This window comes from Odontomachus brunneus, unplaced genomic scaffold (assembly GCF_010583005.1).
Source record: "Odontomachus brunneus isolate Ranch 3 - 2012 unplaced genomic scaffold, Obru_v1 Obru_scaffold_029, whole genome shotgun sequence".
In the NCBI taxonomy this organism is placed as follows: Eukaryota; Metazoa; Arthropoda; class Insecta; order Hymenoptera; family Formicidae; genus Odontomachus; species Odontomachus brunneus.
Window position 1 is genome coordinate 450,484 of NW_022639479.1, and position 21,210 is coordinate 471,693.

The 21,210-nt window shown below is 40.7% G+C and overlaps 3 protein-coding genes across 25 annotated transcripts in view; 2 read left to right on the forward strand and 1 right to left on the reverse strand.

Annotated features, from left to right (window-relative positions):
- LOC116843010 (nephrin) overlaps nt 1–2,291 on the forward strand; it is a 36,531-nt gene extending 34,240 nt beyond the window's left edge. For all 19 annotated transcript variants that reach the window (XM_032812974.1, XM_032812956.1, XM_032812962.1 and 16 more), the window contains 2 exons: nt 239–348; nt 1,041–2,291. In XM_032812974.1, coding sequence (XP_032668865.1) covers nt 239–348; nt 1,041–1,154 — 224 coding nt within the window. In that variant the 3' untranslated portion in view covers nt 1,155–2,291. The remainder of the gene's footprint in view (nt 1–238; nt 349–1,040) is intronic.
- Nucleotides 2,292–5,603: 3,312 nt separating this feature from the next.
- Nucleotides 5,604–8,127, reverse strand: LOC116843013 (mediator of RNA polymerase II transcription subunit 6). 3 transcript variants are annotated; one of them, XM_032812976.1, is made up of 6 exons: nt 7,944–8,127; nt 7,685–7,712; nt 7,439–7,598; nt 7,187–7,361; nt 6,813–7,053; nt 6,630–6,709 (listed from the first exon to the last, which is right to left on the reverse strand). In XM_032812976.1, exons 2-6 carry the CDS (start codon nt 7,710–7,712, stop codon nt 6,630–6,632), a joined length of 684 nt encoding a protein of 227 aa, XP_032668867.1. In that variant the 5' UTR covers nt 7,944–8,127. The 3 variants fall into 3 exon arrangements, with proteins under 3 accessions (XP_032668868.1, XP_032668866.1, XP_032668867.1); XM_032812977.1 differs by lacking the exon at nt 6,630–6,709 and adding an exon at nt 5,604–6,162 and having other exon boundaries at nt 7,685–8,127; XM_032812975.1 differs by having other exon boundaries at nt 6,178–6,709; nt 7,685–8,126.
- Nucleotides 8,128–9,154: 1,027 nt separating this feature from the next.
- LOC116843014 (leucine-rich repeat serine/threonine-protein kinase 1) lies at nt 9,155–20,914 on the forward strand. 3 transcript variants are annotated; one of them, XM_032812980.1, is made up of 3 exons: nt 9,155–9,384; nt 10,761–10,832; nt 11,050–20,914. In XM_032812980.1, exon 3 carries the CDS (start codon nt 11,080–11,082, stop codon nt 18,502–18,504), a length of 7,425 nt encoding a protein of 2,474 aa, XP_032668871.1. In that variant the 5' UTR covers nt 9,155–9,384; nt 10,761–10,832; nt 11,050–11,079; the 3' UTR covers nt 18,505–20,914. The 3 variants fall into 3 exon arrangements, with proteins under 3 accessions (XP_032668871.1, XP_032668870.1, XP_032668872.1); XM_032812979.1 differs by having other exon boundaries at nt 11,072–20,914; XM_032812981.1 differs by lacking the exon at nt 10,761–10,832 and having other exon boundaries at nt 11,072–20,914.
- The last annotated feature ends 296 nt before the right edge of the window (nt 20,915–21,210 follow it).

A 21,210-nucleotide genomic window follows, 5' to 3' on the forward strand; every position in this document is an offset into this window, starting at 1 on the left:
AATTGCAACCGGCCAGGACGGCCGGGATGCGACTTTGCGCGGCTTTGTACCGACTTTCACTATCCGATTTAACATGTTACGTGCAATTTTAACGTAATAACCGTAACAAGCCGTTCACGGCGAATATGCTCGCTTATAACGAGATTCGTTTTAATTCGATGAAAATCGGGTTTGGGAAGCTGCTGCGTCGCGCGCGGCCCGTCAACCGATGCAAAATGGAATAACGTGAATGTTTCAGACCAAGAGAAGATCAAACGTGAGCCACAACTGTTTCTGCCGGTAAGACCGGACACGTTATTCGCACCCTACGACATTCACAAGCAGGGGCTGCAGACGAATAGATGCAGCGTGAGTAATTTCCAAGCTCTTACGTTCCCCTCATGAAAATGTAAATCATAAGCTCTAGCGAGAAACTATCGCGGTCTGCATGAGTTACATTCTTCAAATGCCATGTCGATATCGATATTGGATATAAATTCCGCGACGCCGCAATCGCGGATAAAATTCACTTGAACCTTTGCGTCGCTATTATCGGAACTTACACCAGAAAATACGTACGTCCTGGCTTGCCTATTAACGAAACGTTTCACGTAATAATTTTCCAATTAGCCCGGGAAAGATTCAAGATGAAATATAACTGTTAGCTCTTCAATTCCTTCAGAGATAGGGAGAAGTTCGATAATTCAAGAGATCCCGAACTCTGCGATTCGGAAGAACAGAAATTTAATCTGCTGTAGATTGAACTTTTATCAATCACTTATAAATTAAACCGACTTAATCGGTCTCGATAACTCCTTTGCAGATGAAGCTCGTGACCGGATATCTCAATTTTCTCAGGGGTGTTATGAATAATATCGACTCCTTTGAGTGAGGAGTGGGCAATCCTCGCGGCATCGCGTTCGCGGTCGTTTTAAGTCCCCGACTCTGATTCGCCCAATTCTCATGCGCACGCGTGCTCTCTCTCTCTCTCTCTCTCTCTCTCTCTCTCTTTCATTATTAATAAGTATATTTAGACGCCCGATATTCCTTCTACTTGACAGTTGAACCCGTTCTCCGCGAAGTCCTGGGAGCCCATCAGCTTCAAAGCTGATCGCAACCTGATGAAGGAGATCATCATCGCCAATTCCATACCTGGCCCCGAAAGCTGCGTGTAAACTCGATCGCGAAAGAGTGAATTGAGAGACATATGCGCGAAAAAATACACACACATACGTACATTTATACGCGTGCAGTCAGTAGAAGAAATGTCGCAACACTTTCACCTCGAATCTTAGAATATATCTGGTATCTAATAGAAAAATTTATCTTCTAAAGTTGACTTTCGCACTCCGATTAAATTAATCGATTGGCCGACCGAATTGCCATCAGCAATTTGCAGCTATGTAATTTTGTCATTCAACAATAAACAATATTTAATAATTCTGTTCATGTTAGTAAAGCAGAACAATTAATTGACAATACTTTTAGATGTAAGTTACAGAGAGGAAACAATAGAATTTTCTTATTCATTTTAATAATATATAAATTGTACATTGTTATTTTTCGTGTTTTCTCAATTTCTAAGTTATCAGCTGAATTTATCTTAGCTATTAGCTTAATTAAAATTTAATAAAGGTCATCTTGATAACGACTAATGCCCAATTTCTTTACCTCCGGTTAACTTTATCTGCCACTTATTCTATTGGAATTGACCAATCATATTTATGGTGGCAAGAATTAACCAATCACGGTTGACATTTAACCGACAGATAAAGTTAACCGGAGGTGAAAAAATTGGGCATAAAAGACGAATTCTCCCATTAGATACGGATGCGTTGCGAAACACGTTGACAAAACAGATGTTGTGGCCATTCTTCCACAGACTACACACCTATCACACACGTATACATACGTACATATCGCAGGACGATCGATTTTGAAAGCCTGAAGACTATCGCTGCGCGGTCGAGACCAGAAAACTGGATCGCGCGCGTATCAACGCGAAATCAACGAATCTCTCACGTCGCTTGTTTCAACGCGCCGATGTGGTGACATATCACGACGATATCGTAGCAGACATATCAGCAATCGTATCGTAGCATATCGTGGCGCGCCACGACCATCTCCCGAGATCAACGATCAACGGACCCTGGATCATTGGCGATCCGAAGCGCAAGGATCGCACGCGGAACGAACGAGCGAGAGAGTCCGCGGAATTAAGGACGTCGCGAGAGACGATTTAGTCGCATAATTTAACCGAACGCTACACGTGGTGTACTATTCCAAGTTTAATATATTTTGTGTCAAGTCTTGACGTGTCTCATCATTCCCGGCGCGCACCTTCGTTGACAACCTTCTCCCAGTGTCCTGTACCAGTAGTACAGTATTACGTTAACGTTGCAGAAAACAACGTTTTTTATTACAACTAAAAATTTTGTCAAGCTCAGTAGATCTATAGCCGTGATGTACAAATAGTAAAGTTTTCTGTTACAATAAGTTTCAGTTACATAAAATTGTGCCTAAATAAAATTCAATGTTAAAGCAAATTCTTTGGCACACCAAAAACGATTTCAAAACTAGTAGGAAAATATAGTTTAAGATATTCCACGAAATATATATTTATCGAAACAACTAATTCTTTTGCTGCTGTTTTAAAATTAAAAATTGGTACATCAATGAATTTTTTTGTAGTTAATTAATTACTTTAGCAATAGAAGTTAGCTGTAAAGCAACAGTGTTTAAGGTGGTAGAAATTAATGCTTACAGTGGTAGAAAATTGTCTTATGTGTTAATCTTAAATAACATCTAATATGCACACGTAATAATCTTGAATTTCATGAAACACAGCTATGTTTACACATAGCTACACATATATACGAAACATAGCATATATTTAAAATAAGTTTTATTTTTCCTCTCTAAAATAAAAGCATCTTTACAAAAAGAAAACTTATTGAATACATCGCGGTAAATAGATATATAAATTGAGTAGATGTATCTCGTATAAAAATAACCAGTATCGTTCTCATGATCATTAATTAATTACAATTAATTGAAGCACTTTCCTTTTTTGTCTTTCTCATCGTGAATTAACAGAGACGTGAGTCATGTCTTGATTAATTTTAACCAATGTTTTTAGAGAACGAACCGGATCTCCTAATGGACGCGCATGAAAGTGTGTCTAAAATAGCGAGCGTTTAGCGCGTGTATATTTAAGGGACAACAAGAAACAAGGACCATACGCCAAAGCGGACCAGACTATTACACCGACCACAGCAGCCGCTACTATCAGATGCGCCCGATGACGAACGCGGCTCAAGACCCGCAGCATCCACTTGCGGTCCACCGCTCTCTCGGGAAACACCTACAGCCGGACGGCATCACTATATTCTAGAGATTTGCGGTCATCATATAGAATAACCGGTTATCAAATGACGAATTAATTATATAAAAAAATATACAACTTATTTACGTAACCGGTTATCTTTCAATTCAATTACTGCGATTCATTATTATCTTCTAGAATAATTCTTTAAACGAGATTTGATGTTAGTGTTTCTTAATCAATCATGTTGTCAACGATCATTCCCTAACGTGTGCCGAGGAGAGATGTCTTCGCATAGTTAATATTTTATGATATATATAATATTGACGGACATCAACTCTTACTGATTGCTTAAGAAAGGGTAAAAAGATCTGTTATAATTCACGTAAAAAAGATTTGCTGCTGCAATTAAAAACTTCGCTAGTTTAGCAAATCTGTAACTGTAATATGCAAAATTCGATTTGCTGAAATAATTAAAATAATATCCGCAAAAATAACAACTGTTTCCACACATAATCTCTTTGTTGCACGAGCAAATCTGCTTAGTTGCAACATTTGATTTTGTCTAACGAACTCTATAGGTTTGTCGAATCAATTAATCCATTTTTTTCATGATATTAAGTTATTACTAATTGAAACGAGATAATCAGTAATTTTCGCAACCTCTACTACGTTATTCGATTCTGCTTCGATTCTTTTTGTAACTGTGATCGTTTTTGGAGCTTCGTGAACTTCCTCGTATACTGGTTTCATCCTGCTTCGCACTTGTACTTCATCATGCGCTTCGTATACCTCGTCGTGACGCGCCTCTTCATACACTTTGCCGTGTACCTCGCTATATGTCTCTTCCTGTGACTCGTGCGCGTCGTCTGTGCACGGAAAGCGCTCGTACTGCTCACGTGAGATGTTTAACTTGTGTAAGTAAATACATATCGAGTTTGAGGATCATTAATTAATCATATAATTGTTATTATATAAAGAGTTTGAGGATCATTAATTAATCATATAATTTTTATTATATAAAGTGTTTCATAATTATTGTACAATATTTTAATACATTTTAAAACTTAATTGGAGTTAATATGAAAATGTTGAGGCACGTTATAATTTATCATAATTTTTAATATTTTATGTTTTTTGTAATTAAAGTTTTAATTATAGAATTCTGTAATTTGTCTGTGTGTGTGTGTGTGTGTGTGTGTGTGTGTGTGTGTGTGTGAAATCAATTAAAAATGTAATTTTGTTATTTATTTGACTTCTCTTGAAGTGTCTTATAAATGAAAAGGTCATCTTTTTCTTGACTCGAAAAATATAGATGTCTCAATATTTTTATATGGATATTTTTGACTACAATTAAATTCTAGAATATAGCTATTATAATATTATCCCAATGATTTTGAGAGAATATAAATCTTACACAAATGTAACATCAATTAAATGTAACATTTAATTGATCGATTCATCGTGCGCGAAAGTGAGATGGATTATGTATGTGCTATGTGTTATAAGTGTTTCGCCGCGCGTTTACAAGGTGCATTTTGAAAACAGTGCAAACAACGCGGTCCTTCAAATGTCCTCTGAGCAATTTGGGACAACTTTAACGCACCCACGAACGCCCGAAGGATCGATAGCATCCAATTACGGGAAACGCGGGACCTACCTGCGTGTTCTGCAGTTTACTTATTTGCTGACGGACCAGACGGACCACCTTACATTTGGCGTGTTGACAGTTCGCCAAGAACTCCGTGAAACTCGCCTGATCGTTCTGTTCGTCGTCCTCCAAGTAACGGCATTCGGTGCATGTACGCGCGTGACATATCATCTCCACCGATGACGCGTAAATGATATCTCTCACTGTGTATCACGGAACGATCGGTAGGATTTAAGAGAATCATTTTTTTTTTTCTAAACAAATTCGTCACCGTCGCGGCTGAAGATACGAGCGAGTCGAATTGTGCAAATAGCACGATCGACTATCTCTGAAAATATCCTATCTTCATCTCGAACTTTCGTCAGTTCAATTAAAAATAATTATAATCCGAAAACAGGCTTCAATTTTCAATCAGTGGAATCCTCATTTAAATTTGAAGATGCAACTATTTCTGCGCGTTGTATAATTCTTCGGAGAATCATAAATTTTGCGAAAATTTGAATGAAACACGATTATGCACCGAATCCATCCATCGTAATAATTCGACGGTACGGTAATCAATCATTTCCTCCTAGCGAAAAATATGCAAGATGGTTCTCGATGTAAGAGATGTTGATCAAATTATTGGAAAAAGTGAAAAGACATAACTTGTTTTATAGATAAAACGTTTTATACATAAAATGCGCTAAATACGTTTTCAACAAACGTGAAATTAAATCGAACACGATAAAATAAGAACGTTAGTTACAAAGAACTGTCTGAGAATCGATTACAAGGATGTCTTTGCCCAACACTTTACAACGGAGTGGAAAAATTTAAGAGAAAATACAGGCCAGAAAAAATGCACAACATTTTTCAAGTACTTTCTCCGAAATATAATTATCTATTAGAGAATATCTAAAATTATAATTTTAAAAACAAATACAAAAATGTTGCTGTCTGAAAAACTGTCTTCTTATAAATAGCGTGAATTACGTGAACTCTATAGATTTGCCGAATCAACCAATCCATTTTTTTTCATGATATTAAGTTATTAATAATCGAAACGAGATAATCAGTAATTTCACAATCTTTTCTACGTTATTCGATTCTGCTTCGATTCTCTTTATAATCGAAGTTTAGCGATCGTTTTTGGAGCTTCGTGCACTTTCTCGTATACTGGTTTCATCCTGTCTCGCACTTGTACTTCATTATGCGCTTCGTATACCTCATTGTGAAATATCATCGTGATATTTTATTTTATATTGTATATTGTATAAATTTTTAGTAATATTTCGAATTTAACATTTACACTTTAAATTTATCAATTAAAAATAATTTTAATAATAACGTAGTTTATTTCTACAAGCTTACAAAATAAGACTTACGAACATGCAAACGGAAGCTATATGATCAGATCAAAAAAGTTAGAAGTAAGAATAGAAGGATACCAAAACGCGTTCAATTCTTTTAAGAATTATTTATTTTTGGTATTCATCTGATTTGATATAATTGATCATAATGAAGTTATCAGTAACTGAGTATTAACGACAGTTAAAATCGATTTAATTAACTATATATCTATATCTCTAAACTATAGCATCATTTTACAAGTAGACAAATTTTATATAAATATATTTAACAATCTTTTGTCTTAATAACGCTATAAATATATGTTACATTAACTTTTATTTTCTAATTTATTCTTGGTTTTTTTTCCGGTGGTGGTTTCATTTCTTTCTTTTCAATTTTTGGTTCTTGTTTAATTTCAATGGCTGCATTTTTGAATGATATTAAAAATATACAATCCAAGTTTTAATAATAATTGTTATAAAGTTATAAATAAAAGATAATATAAAATATATGAATGCTACTTACAAGCTTCTGTTGTTTGATGTACTGGCTTTGGCACTGGTAAAGGAAATTTACGAGTGAGCTCTGCAAGTAACATATCCACTCTTTGCCGTTGAAACAATGAACTGGGTTCTTCACGTACTGGTTCCTTTGCAGCCCAAGCTTTGCCATTTGTGAAATCCCAAGAGTAGCCTTTACTAGGATGATATCGAGAATAGGAACTAGCTTCTTCAAAGGCAGATTGTAGATGATGAACTGTGGAAAACTGTGGAAAACAACACACACTTTCCACAAAATAATTCACAATATTATATCAATTAGATTAAGTTACAGGTAACAAAGTATAATATTAATATTAACATTAGACAAAATATTCAATACTAAATATTTTTACTCACCAGTCTAGAACTTACAACAGATCCTAGATCTGGTGCTTGATATACAACACCAGCTATAATGTAATAGTCTGCAAGAGGAGTTGCTGCAGTTGGTGAATGCCTATGTTGTTTCCTAATTACATAAAGGATTGGCTCTTGCACATGCAGCAGTATATATTCCAAGCCAGTCATATTACTAAAAAGCAATGTAATAGCGGTTAATACTTGTGTTCATAATGACCCATTGTAATTATATATTAAAAAATAACTTACGTTAATTGATCAGGACTTAAACGTTGCATTTTCACTATCTCATTATTACAAGTTCTGTCATAAAATGGATTACTTCTCTCAGAAAAGTAATCCATGATATTACTTGGATTAAGAACAGGAATCCAGGCGCTATCATGCCAGGATAGACCTAAAGGATTTTCTACAAAAAAATAGAAATAGTAATTGTTAAACTTTGATTGTATGTATTTGTACAAAGATAATTGAATTATATTAGTATATGTTTACCTTGTATTGGTGCTTTTCCAGGCATCATCTTCATATTCATTTAATAAACATATATAAAATATATATTAGTATTCCATGATTCGTTTATAATCATTTATCGTTTCTCTCAATGTATTTCTTTATTTCTCTAACTTTTCGCTTTTATCGTAATTTTATTTTATTCATCACAAACATGACTAATTAAATTCATTAATCGCTCTTACCACTTCTATCATTCGACAATATTTATACTGACCACGTTGTGATTACAAATTTTTACCTGGTCGCTGAATGCTCAAACAGAAGTCAAATTTAACGTTCTTCTTCCTCTTCTTTTTTGCTTATGCTAGTTTAAATACGCAAAGAAGTTCTCTATGCTGCATTATATACTAGACTGTGTTTAAAAATCTACAGCTAAGAGCGTCTGCCGATTTGACTATGGCTGCGTTCCTTTTAAAGTCGTTCTACATTAGTTGCAAGCTGATTGCAGACGCAATTCTTATTGCGACAGCCAATCAGAAACATCAATGTTGCTATTGACGCTTCTGATTGGCACAACAAGAGTTGCAATCGATTTGCAACTAAAGACGTTTTTTCGTTTCGTGACCACGATACCGTTTGGTTGGATGATTTTGTTTACTTAACGCTCGCAACGCCTCGAGCAACAAAAGCCGGTATTCATAGTCAGATCTTATATTTAAAATCGTCTTAAGTTGATCTTTAGATGGCCTACAGATGATTTTATTGGCTACAAAGGATCTGAAGATAAACTTAAGACGGTCTTAAATATAAAGCCCATTCTACAATTGCGTAAGCGTAGTTATGATCGTAAGAGTCAACCGATCCGAATGTTTTATTTACTAATTGCTTTATTCTGATTGGTGTCGTAATCACATACAACCACTTACACCACGTTCACGCAATTGTAGAATGACCCTTAGATTCGACTATGAATACCGGCCAAAGATAGAATAACACTCGCGGCGTTGCGAGTGTTAAGTGGACCAAACTAACCAACCAAACACTACTGTGATTACGAAACGAAAAAACGCCTTAATATAAAACAACCTTTAAAGGGCGGGTCCAGTGGTCCGTAAACATATCCGTAACCATAAACAAAATCGAGTCGTGATTGGTCGTGATATATATCACGTTTATGGTTACGGATATGGATATGTTTACGGACCATTGGACCCGCATCTTTAAAGCTTACTACACCTATTGGCTACATTCCGAAATGCACTGCCAGTACTGAAAATCTATAATTCATGTTACGTATATTATAGAATTTCAGTACTGGCAATAAATTTCGGAACGCAGCCATTATAAATCGGGACAAAGCACCTCCTCGTCCTGTGTGCAGGATTGGTCTGTTCCTTTTTGGAATTTCGAGAGAAAATAAAATATCGGCCGAAAGATGTCGCATATATCACAATGCAGTGAGACCTTTCGCAATCACCTATCTCACTCTCATTCATTGCGTGCCGTCTTGTAGTGGTCTCGTTCGCGTTTCACGTCTCGATCGCGGGTTTCGTCAGTAGTGCCGCGCGATCATCGCGCGCAATGATGTTTTGTTGTTGTGACGTTTCAATTCGCGGCGACATCGATCACAATGTGACTGGGTTTTCCCGACCCCGGCGATGCGTCCGAGGAGCGACGCTCCGGCCTGAACGCATTCGGTGTCTATGCTGATCCCAACCGAAGTACATCGAATGATAAAGGTACGATGAGACAAATTAATCGCAGATACGTGCAGCGAGTTAAAGCGCTTTGTGGAACGAAAAGCTCGTTGGAAATTCATTGATCGAAAAGTGAAGTTCCATTTAATATCCATAATGCGTGCATCACCTGATGTTGATTATTTGTTAAATTAATTTTGCCGAGACACGCAATTTAATGCGGAGAGTCGCGGCCTAATGTTGACAAGATGACGATGCGACATGCGTTCGATTTAAACGCCAGGTCGAATCGATTAATGTGACTATAATTTTAAACGTAATGTCACCGCGGTACTGCAAAAATTTTTTCGTGCGCTCCGATATTAATTACGACTACAATTGGCGCAAATCGTGTATGATAAAAAAAGTGGCGGTAATTTTGTCCGACATGTTGGATTTCACATTTGAGTGTTAATTGCAAGACGTTTCGCGCTCTCGCTTTCATTTTTCCGTAACTTACGAATGATTAAATATGGAGGTTAGAAAACTGTAGAACACTTTCTCGCACGTCTCTGCGCGTGCGCGCGGAGTAAGGTTGGCTGATTCGAAATTGCACGATTTACAAGATAACAGTGTACTATTTTTATGTATATGAATTGTTTTCACAGTTTTTGTTTACGTTTTAAAATTTAAAACGAAATTGCAAGCATTATAGTTAGAGAAGAGAAAATCATATGACAAGGTAAAAATTCAAGAGAAGAAATATTGCAAAGAAATCAGAGTGTAACCGATAGAAAGAGAACGAATTTAATAATTTACAACAAACAAATTAACAATAACATTTAACAAATGTGAAAATATGAGTTAGCATAATATTTCAAATTTTCGAGAAAGCATGTTCGTATCGTTTTAATTTGACTAAGAAAAACTATGAAAAATTACTGTGACATTTTGTTTTTATATAAAAGGTAAGATATTTTTACTTATTCACCAGAGTTTATCGATTTAGACTCGATTATTGAATCGATAACATTCTTGTATATATATAGTTGTGACATTTACTTTGTCTTTTAATTAAATAATGAAAGAAATTGAATGTGACATTTAGTTTTTATGCTCTGCAATGCAGACTTACTTATTGAACATGTATCGCCTTTTTTGTTTGTTATTATCATTAAAAAATATTTCTTGTTATCAGGTTTTTCTTGGCTAATTCATAATGATTAATATATAAATTAGACAAGAAATCACTATAACAAAACACGAAATCTTATTCTAATTATAGTAGTTTCTTATAAAATTGAAGTAAACCAAAATTTAAAATTTTCTCCATAATTAAAACGCATTAAACCAACGCAATATGCTGTTAGGATAAATGTGCAATATCTGAAGAAATTATCTCTCAATCGGTTGTGTTTGATACATTCGATATATTGCAGAAGTCATTCTGAAGATGTTGGAGAAATAACGTCAATACCAATAATCATGTAATGAAATCATAAACAAAACTTGTAAGTACAGCATACACTAAATATTTCTTTAATTGATTTTAATAGGTTTCAATTTTAGTTTGCAATTAGTTTAACATTTGAAACTGAAAGATGAGAGAACATATGTCTGCATTTAAAAAATTAAACTTTTAGTTTTACAGTGTTTTGTTAAGTAAATTTTCTTTCTCTCTCTCTTAATAGAAATAATATTTTTTTATTACTTCCTCCTTTTAATTAGTTCAGCATTGTATTGTCTGCAGTCCCCGTTATGGAGGACTACACGCCGATTGACGAGGATTTTCCGGGTCGGTTGCTGCACCAGGCCGCGCTCTGGGACAATGCCGAGCTACTGGAGGACTTGCTGCGCGGCGAGCACGCGCAGTACATCAACAGCAAGGACTCCTGGGGCAGGACGCCGATGCACGCCGCGGCGATCACAGAGAACTCCCGGTGCCTGGACGTATTGCTGATCGCCAGTGCAGATCCGAACATCACTTGTGGTCCCAGAGGTCATCACCGTACGCCGTTGCACGTCTGCGCGGAGCACGGTCATGCCAGCAACGTGGAGAGACTCATAAACTATAACGCAGATCTCATGATCCGCGACGACGACGGCCTGAAGCCGCTCGACATCGCCGAGAAGGGTAAACACGATTCCTGTATCCGCCTGCTAAAGACGGCAGCTGAGAAGTATGAGTTGGCTAAACAGGCGACCCACGCTTCCCTGCGCGCGGCTTGTATCCAAGGTGACACCGTAGCCGCCAGGAACATCATACAAGGTCTCTCGAACGATCTGGAATGCGTGGTGAACATGGCGCCGAACGGCGCCAACACGCTGCTCTTCGTGGCCTGCGAGAGCGGTCACAAGGACATTGTGCGGCTGCTACTGGATCACGGCGCCGACTGTCGGATTCATCCGGTCACCAAGTACTGCCCACTCTACATTGCGTGCTACCACGGCAAGGTGGAAATCGTCGATCTGCTGTTACGCCACTTTCCCAAACAGGTGCAAACACTCACGGTGGAACGTTGGTTGCCGATCCACGCCGCCGCTATAAACGGCCATCACATAGTGATAGACGCACTGCTCAGGTTCGAGTATCCGCAGCACGTCTATCAGCGTTATCGGGATCCCTCTGGCGAGTTCGAGTATGAACTACCATTCGACATCAACGCGCAGGATGTTACCGGCCAGCACGTTCTTTACATAGCCAGCATGCTGGGAAATGTCAAGTGCGTCGAGTTACTGTTAGGCTACAGGGTGAAGGCGAGAACAACCAAAGAAGAGGACGCGAGTGGTACGCAGCAGTTACCGGTGTCCAAACGCAAGATCTCTAGTGGTATCCAGAGGCTCATGTCTTCGTTGAACTTCCGTAGTAAGGCAACTACAGACAAAAAAGACGACAAGATGATATATCCAGTAAATCTGGATCTCTATTGCAATAACGGCAGCGAGACATCCCTTCACGCGTCCGTCAGGGGTAGGCACACCGACGTTGTGAACGCTCTCCTGCAGGCTGGCGCGAATTTGGAACTGCCAGTCAAGATCCCGTACGACCAAAGCGATCCGGAGGGTAGTTACTCGAATGTGCTGACGATTGCATGTCAAAACCGTGACATAAAGATCGCGGATCTGCTGTTGAAGCACGGTGCGGTCGACAACGAATGCAAAGCCCTGAAGATCGCCGCGCAGAATCGCGACGAGGCGTTGACTGCGAAGTTGCTTTCGATCAAAGCACACCCGGATTCCGAGTACAAGATCAACAAGAAGGCTATGACGGAGTGCACGCAAAGCTCGCATTTCTCCGCTTTGTCGTCTTTTGGCCATGTCACATATTCTGCACTGTTCCCCAAAACACCCACTATGATCAATTGGCACAATCAGCAGTGCCACTTGTCGCAGATTCGGCTGCAGTGGCTGATCGACGCTGTGCTGCATGTCAACAAGAAATTGAGTCCACGCAACAACGATCTGGTTCTTTACGCTATCACGAGGATCGACATCTCCCACAACTCCATCACTTCTGTACCATCTACTGTGTTCTACCTGCAGAGCTTGAGGTACCTCAACATGGCGCAGAACAAAATCGACACTCTCGTGGCCGACTCGAAGAATCCCAAGGATAAATTGTGTCCGGTTCTCGAGGAGATGTACTTGCAGGACAATCGATTAGAGCAACTGCCGGAGTTTATAATGAATCTGCCAGCATTGGAAATTATGGACGTGTCTAACAACAAACTGCAATGCCTGCCACAGAATTTGTGGCGTGCGCCTAAACTCAAAGAACTGAACGCGTCGTTCAATCTTCTGCGCGATTTACCCAGCCAGGCATCACAAAACGTCTTGAGAAAATCGCAACGCGATGACAATCAGCCGAACGGCACTAGCTGCCGCGGACTGGTGGCTGCCGCTATGCCACGAGTGGAATCTATGGAGTTCGACTCGTTTACGAAGATCGCGAACGCGCAAATAATTGAGATGGAACGGCCGCATGTATGGACCAACTCAGTGCAGGTGTCGGAGAAGATGAACGATGATACAGAAAATGGCAACAAATCAGTACTGGCATCATTGAACCTGGCGCACAATCTGTTCAACAGCATTCCTGTTGCGTTGCCGTGTTTGGCAGTGAGTCTGGTGCGTCTGAACATGGCATACAACTCTCTGCGATCTATGAGCCATATCACCTCGTATCCTGCGAGCCTCAAGCAATTGGATCTGTCTAATAATCAGATCACACGCTGGCCTAGTCTACCACAGGTAGACAGTTGCGACAGCATGGAACAAGCAAACACAGCCTGCTATTGCCCGGCGACAAACGTGCAGTCGCCTATCGTGCCCAACAACCGACAAACACCCATGTCAATGCGCGACATCGTGCTGCAGTCGGTGTGTACACACAGACGGCATCTACGATTGGAGAACTTACGTACACTAATATTGGCAAACAACTTACTGAATCGCATCCAGCTGACGTCAGTGGACGACGGCGAAATGCCAAGCTTGGAGGAAGAAAATGCGGACAAAGACTTAAAGACCGGAGGAGGAGGAGGACTATCCAATTCAAAGTCGTACCTGCTCTTTCCTAACGTCAGTATGTTGGACATCAGCAACAATCAACTGAGAGAGATACCGCACAACATTTATGAGCTGAACAATCTGTCAGTGTTAAATATCAGCGGCAACAACGAGATCGTCGAACTACCGCCGCAGATGGGTTTGCTGGGTCGGCTGTGGAACTTGAATACTCAAGGCTGCCGATTGCAAGAGCCACTGAAGTCAATGATTGAGTCGAAGAAGTACAAGACAATGGACGTAATCGGTTACCTTAAATCGATTTTGGAGGACGCAAAGGCATACGCGCGCATGAAGTTGATGATCGTCGGTATCCAAGGTATCGGTAAGACCAGTTTGCTGGAACAGCTGCGGCAAGAGGGTGAAGTACCGAACAAGAAAAAGGCATCCGAGCATTGGGCCAAGCGAATGGGCAACAAAAATATAAACGCCAAGACCGCGAAAGGTACAACCATCTCAACGGTGGGTGTGGACATCGGCGACTGGATCTACGAGAAGAAAGTACGCGGACAATCATCCCACGGGCCGGTATACTTCAGAACTTGGGACTTCGGTGGCCAGAGAGAGTACTACGCGACGCATCAATATTTCTTATCAAAACGCAGTCTGTATCTAGTCGTATGGAGAATAACGGACGGCTTCAAGGGCGTCTCGGAGATCTTCCAATGGTTGGTGAACATTCAGAGTAGGGCACCAAATTCACCGGTCATTATCGTCGGCACTCATTACGACATTTCCTACGAGCACAGCGAAGGTCTGCAGCAATATATTCGCGACAAGTTCATCAACGTAGTGGACGCCGAGAAGTGTGGCTTACCTAAGGTCATGGAAACTATCGAGGTAAGCTGCAAGACGCGACACAATATTAAGATGCTGTGCAACCTCATCTACGATGTCGTATTCAGTTTGAGATCACCCGGTAGCAAGGAACTCCTGCTGGAGCAGAAAGTTCCGGCGAGTTATTTGGCTCTAGAGGACGTGGCGATTCAATTGGCGCATGACAGGAAACTGTCAGGCTTGGATCCGGTGCTGAAGGCTGACCAATATTACGCAGCGGTTAACAATGAGCTCCAGAAGCTACACAGATCCTTCAGGGATCCCGCTGAGTTGCACCAAGCGACGCTTTTCCTCCACGAGAACGGTATAATTCTGCATTACGATGACGCCACGTTGAAGGACCTATATTTTTTGGACCCGCAATGGCTTTGCGACATGCTCGCTCATGTGGTCACCATACGGGAGATCAATCCGTTCGCCCGATCCGGAATAATGAAACTGGACGACATTCAGCATGTGTTTAAGTCCTCCACGATCTCGTCGATAGATACGCAGGGCTATATCGTCAATTTACTCAACAAGTTCGAAGTCGCGCTCACCTGGGATTGCCGTACGCTGCTGATACCATCCCTTCTGCCGACCGAGGAGGACATCCTGCGCAACAACCAAATCATCAAGGTGCCGGTAAAGACGCGCGGCTGGCATGTACGTGCGAAGAAGATCACGTCGCCGATGTTCGCATGCCTTGGCGCACCTAACGACAAGAGCAACGCCGAGTGCGTGCTCACGTCGAGATCGCAGCCGGATTGCTCCGTTACGCGACTGCTTTTGATGTCATACTTTCCGAGCGGTTTCTGGTCCAGATTAATCACTCGGATCTTGGCCGACGACGCTATTGTCGAGATTGTTATGTCGTTCTTAGCGCCCTTCAAAGATTTCGTCGACGATAACATCTTCGCGAGTCTGCTGGATTTACAAGCAGAGTGGGTGCTTTGGCAGACAGGAATTGAGCTACGATACTCTGGGATAACTTTGTTACGCCTCAAGGAAGTATATTACAATCTGAAAAATTCTCCATACGATTATCGGCAGTTTAAATTCAAACTGAAGCAAGATGGCATATGGTGTACCGTAGATCTGAAGAATTCTGCCATATTAGAAATTTGGTTTCCCGTGGATACCTTAGTGATCAAGCAGCCTATCATGTCTGACTCGGTGGACGAGGAGCCGATGGGTTACCAGGCAATCGTGGTGGAGCCACGGCCGGAGAGCATGCCACAGTTGATGGCACTGATTGTGGATCACATCGATATCCTGTTGGAAGATTGGTACCCCACTTTAGGTACTCGTTTTGTCCACACGTCGGAAGGTAAGTTGTTGGTGACGAGGCTCATACCATGTCCACGCTGCTTGCTTGGCAACACCGATAGCAACGGCGAGAGTGAATCAAGCGACAGCGATCGACTGATCGAGGACATTCAGAAGTACTGCGTGAACCGCGAGCGACAAAGCCAAGACAGCTACAAGTCCGATGGCGACAGCGGTGTAGGCTACGACAGTCTCACGTCTAGCAGAATGCCGTCGCTGGAGGGACATCCAGATATGTCCAGGCAGAATTCACATCCTGAAAATACTCTTGCTTACTCCTGGATGGTGGAAGAATGCATACTAGCGGCGTACAGCAACAAACCCATCAGCTGTCCCAAACACTCGGAGATCCCCTTGTCGCATGTTGCACCGGACATTATCTTCATGGATCTCGGTGCGAAACATCTCATTAAATCAGAAGATCTGAAGAGGGGTAAGCTTTTGGGTCGTGGAGCCTTTGGTTTCGTCTTTCGCGGTAGCTGTCGATTACCAGGCACACACGTCAGAGCTGACGTGGCCATCAAGATGTTGCAGCCAGTGTCACCGGGTCCCAACTCCAAGCAGTCAGCGATCTTGGCGTACAAGGCGTCGCAGAGCAAATGGGACCGCGATCCATTGCAGTATGCTTGCAAAGCCTACTGCATGGCTCGTCAAGAGCTCAATATTCTGTTGACGCTTCGGCACGCTAACATCGTACCGCTCATCGGAATAGTGGTCAGTCCGTTAGCTCTCGTGCTGGATTTGGCTCCGCAAGGCGCGCTGGATGGTGTGCTGAAGAACTACCGTCGTTCCGGTGCCAAGCTGGATCCATACATGCTCCAGGCGATAATCCTACAAGTCGCCAAGGCGATAGAATACTTGCACCAGCAGCACGTCATCTACCGCGATCTCAAATCAGAGAACGTGTTGGTATGGCAAATGCCGTTACCGTTCCAAGAGATTCCGGAGCCGGTGCATGTTAAGGTGGCTGATTACGGAATATCGAGGCTGACGTTACCTACAGGAGCAAAGGGTTTCGGTGGCACTGAAGGCTTTATGGCGCCCGAGATTATCAAGTACAACGGTGAAGAAGAGTACACAGAGAAGGTAGACTCGTTCTCCTTTGGCATGTTCATCTACGAGTTGGTGACACTACGCCAGCCATTCGAGGGCCACGAGGCAGTGAAGGAATGTATACTAGAGGGCGGCAGACCGCCGCTCATGTACCGCGAGACATTCCATCCGTGTTACGCGCTCGATTTGATGGTGATATGCTGGGCGCAGAACCCGAAGGACCGACCAACCGCCAGTCAGATTGTCTCAATCGCATCCGCGCCCGAGTTTACGCACCTGATAGACGTCACTCTGCTGACAGAACGCACGCAGGTGACCGCGGTCACCATGACAAGCCGCGGCGCGGACGATAGTCTGAACGGCGACGAGATCTGGTTCGGTCACAACAACGGCGAGGTAGACATGTTGTTGGGTACGCAGAAGGGTTGGTTACGTCACGTGCGGATCGAGACTCCGGTGATACCGTACGCGATGTGCGGCTTGGACGGTTACATCTGGATCGGCGACAATACTGGCCAGGTGCATGTCTATCTATGCGGCAACTTCGGCTGTGTAGCCAGCTACAATCTGGAGACAGACAATGCGAGGGAGTCCAAGGTGGTCGGGCTGATCCACTTGGAGCAGCTGAAGCAGTTCGCAGTGGCATTACATAGCGGTAGGATCTGCCTGTTATCGGATACGTTCACGCAGATAAAGCGGACAGAGATCGCTGGTGAAGCGCGTAATGACGTAAGGACCTACTCGTTGGCAGCAATTTGCCGGAAGAGGCGCCTGTTGGAGCTCTGGGTGGGGCAAAGTTTCGGTCGGATATCCGTTTACACGCTAAAGGACGGCAATCTCATCGATACGGTGCAATTGTCACATGGGGGTAGCAGTGGAGGCAGCGGCAGTGGCAACAGCGATATTGCTATGAGGAATCTCTTCGCCACGTACTTGACCAGCGCAGCCGAGAGCTTTGTCTTCTCGTATACGTATCCGGGTTGCGTGGTATATCAATGGGACGTGGATAGCCGGCAGATCGTCAACAAGCTCGACATGTCCAAGCTGGTACCGTGTTCAGAGAGTCTCAAGTCTATCGCAATCGAGGAAAATCTATCGACAGAGAAGTGCCAAGTGACCGCGCTCGAGGCTAACGCTAGTCAGTTATACATCGGCACTACTTGGGGATGCATTGTTGTCGCCGAATGCGGCACTCTACGACCCGTCACCGTGTTCCGGCCGTTCGAGGGCAAGGTCTGTCAGATCGTGACCTTCAAGTCCGTCGACAAGAAGAAAGTCGTACTGGCTACAGTTGGCCAAGGATACCGTAGCCTGATCTCGCGATACACGGACTTCCCACTCAAGAGTCTTGAGAGCGAAGAGCTCAAACACGGCATGTACACCTTGCTGTGGCGATCAGAGAATTGGTCAGCGGCTTGATCTTCGCGAAGAGTCTAAGATTCGCGTTCTGTCGCGTAACTGTGTGATAGATGAAGAAGCACGTGTTCGGCAATGCGTAAATTTTAAAAAATCCTGAATTTTGCTCAGATTTTGAATAGATAGACCTAATAAGTCTTTTTTTGCTGGTGCTAAAAAACGGGAGATTTAAAAAAGTTATCTACAGAATTGTTTTTGGACATTAACAAAAATTTTATTCATTTATATATTGTTTTTATTATAAATAAATCAATAGATAATATATATTAACGTTATTATATATTTGATAAAATATTAATATGTATTCCTTATGTTTGTTTATCTGTCTACATTTATGCAAACTATCAGATTTTCTTTATAACTTACGCGAATTGCCGAACATCTTTTGTAAGCTTTATTTACTTTATATAAAAACGAGTTTCTCTCGAGGTGTGATGACATAAGATAAGAATAAACTGTATGTAAGTGTTGAGTATGTGATGAGAAAATGGGTCTGGGTACAGTTCAGTTCTCCGTTACGACAAAATATGGCAAAACAAAATTTCCATTGTAGCGATATACGGTCACAATGTGCCAATGTGCGAGGTGTTAGAATTCAGTACGAAGAAACTTTTTGCAATTCCATATAACGGAATTGCGAAATTTCCCTCTTCAGCAGCGCGATACGTGGGTGTGCTTAACAATGCGGGTTTCAACAGACTACGCTCGGTGAATCTTATACGTCCAATATAATTATAGTACGCAATGTGTAAAGGGTGTCCGATGCGACACAAGTATGAAGGCTCCGCGTGGTACACATAAATGTTTTCATGAAATCGTTAAAAGGATAATAATCTTACAGATTTCAGAGTTTCGATTTTTCTCGGAGCACAAATCGACTACCGTTATCATCGGACATCCTGTCTGTTGCGTTACGTAGTCTATAAGCAAGATCCTTAGTTCGTCCAGGATGCAGGAATTACCAGTCAAGTGTGAGAGAAACATCCTCTTATTTTGTATAAAACTAAATCCTAAATAAGCAATCTAACGATATCGTAAATATATGTTGTCGCTTAAGTTAGCTAATTGATGAGCGCTACGAGTCATGTTACGTATTTAAGCATTTAAGTATTTCCCTCTAGAAGGCGTACAGAAAGCGACGATTTTATGCTGTAAATGACAGGAGCGGAAATGATTCTGATATTAAACGCGGCTCACGGACGTCACAAGAACATTCCTTTGAATGATATTAATTGAACCATTTTAGATATTGAAGAGATATTTTTAGCACTGTCGATCGATTTTGATAATATCGCTAATATTAAGCTTCAGTAAGTTTGAGCTACTAACGATAATCTTGAAACAATTTCTAGATCGTGCTATCTTACCCTGCGATCCAATCACATCACGTCCAAAGGAGTATCTCTCAAATCTCGTAGTTGAAAGGTTGTGGAATATGTTGTATAATATATCGGCATTATGTTATTGTATAATGTAATACTAATAAGGAGACATAAGCTGTCGGATGCTAGAAATATTTTGCTCAATCGAGTCATTCAATTTCCACCAACGGTTTAATTATTATATACGAGAACGAACAATGTTTCCCGAGCGACTAATGTGATATAAAACACTCCGAAAAACGCAAGATACTGTCAAAACTAGTTATGTTACATTTGCTCTCTAATTTCATTTACTGATAAGAATAATCGGAAAACTTAAAAGTATTATCTGCTTAACAGAGATTCGATTTTCTTTTTCGATACGTAAATTTCAAGATAGTTTTTCTAATAGTTTGTAACAATTGAGCAAGAAAGAAAGAAGAAAAGTTAATTAAATGATGTAATGAGATTTATACGTCGCGTAAATATCGCACCTTCAATATAAAGGCTAATGCAATTGAAGAAAGTAGCCAAATCTTCCATCAAGAAAATGTCACCAAGTACCATCGTCCCTTAAAAAAAAAATTAATTCTTTTTATTTCAGATAAGAGAAGTTATATATTCAAGAATTAGTCTAACGCGACCCAAATATAATATAATAATTATTTCTTATTCTCATGACAATTCGCTGCTTTTAATTGCATTAGTTTTATTCGGAAGACAAGATATTTTTGCGACAAAGTGAAAGTACTAATGTTCGATTTCTTCAATGTTTCTTAAATACTCATTAAGGAATGTTAAAACCGTTAAAAATGTTAAAAACCGTTGATTTCTGAAAGCTACTTTCCTCTCTAATATAAATAATATGAAAAACTTTAATAATAAAAAAAACAAGATAGCATTTAAAGGAATAATTATTCGTAAATCGATTACAAAAAAGTCAAACAGATATTATCTAAAAAAATTTTGATGAAATCGATCATGAGTCCTTTTATCGTGTGCAATAATTATATGGTGTTTATGGCTTGCTATTATTCCCGAACTAGGGGGGATTTGGTATATTAAATATGGTAGCTTTAATTTATACATATATAAATAATATATACATATAAATTTGCGTACCTTTTATACTTATTTTTAAATTACTTGTACCTGCAAAGCATCTGTGAAATGTATTATGGTGATAAGCAGCGCAGCTTGTATCCTTTATGTTTTTTTTTAATGTGTCAACTATTATCACAAGTTAGATATTATACATCATAGTATACAACACATTCGAAATTATTGTCAAGTACATCTCAAGTACGAGAATTAATACTGTAAAGGAAAGGAAAAAGTGCTAGTTATT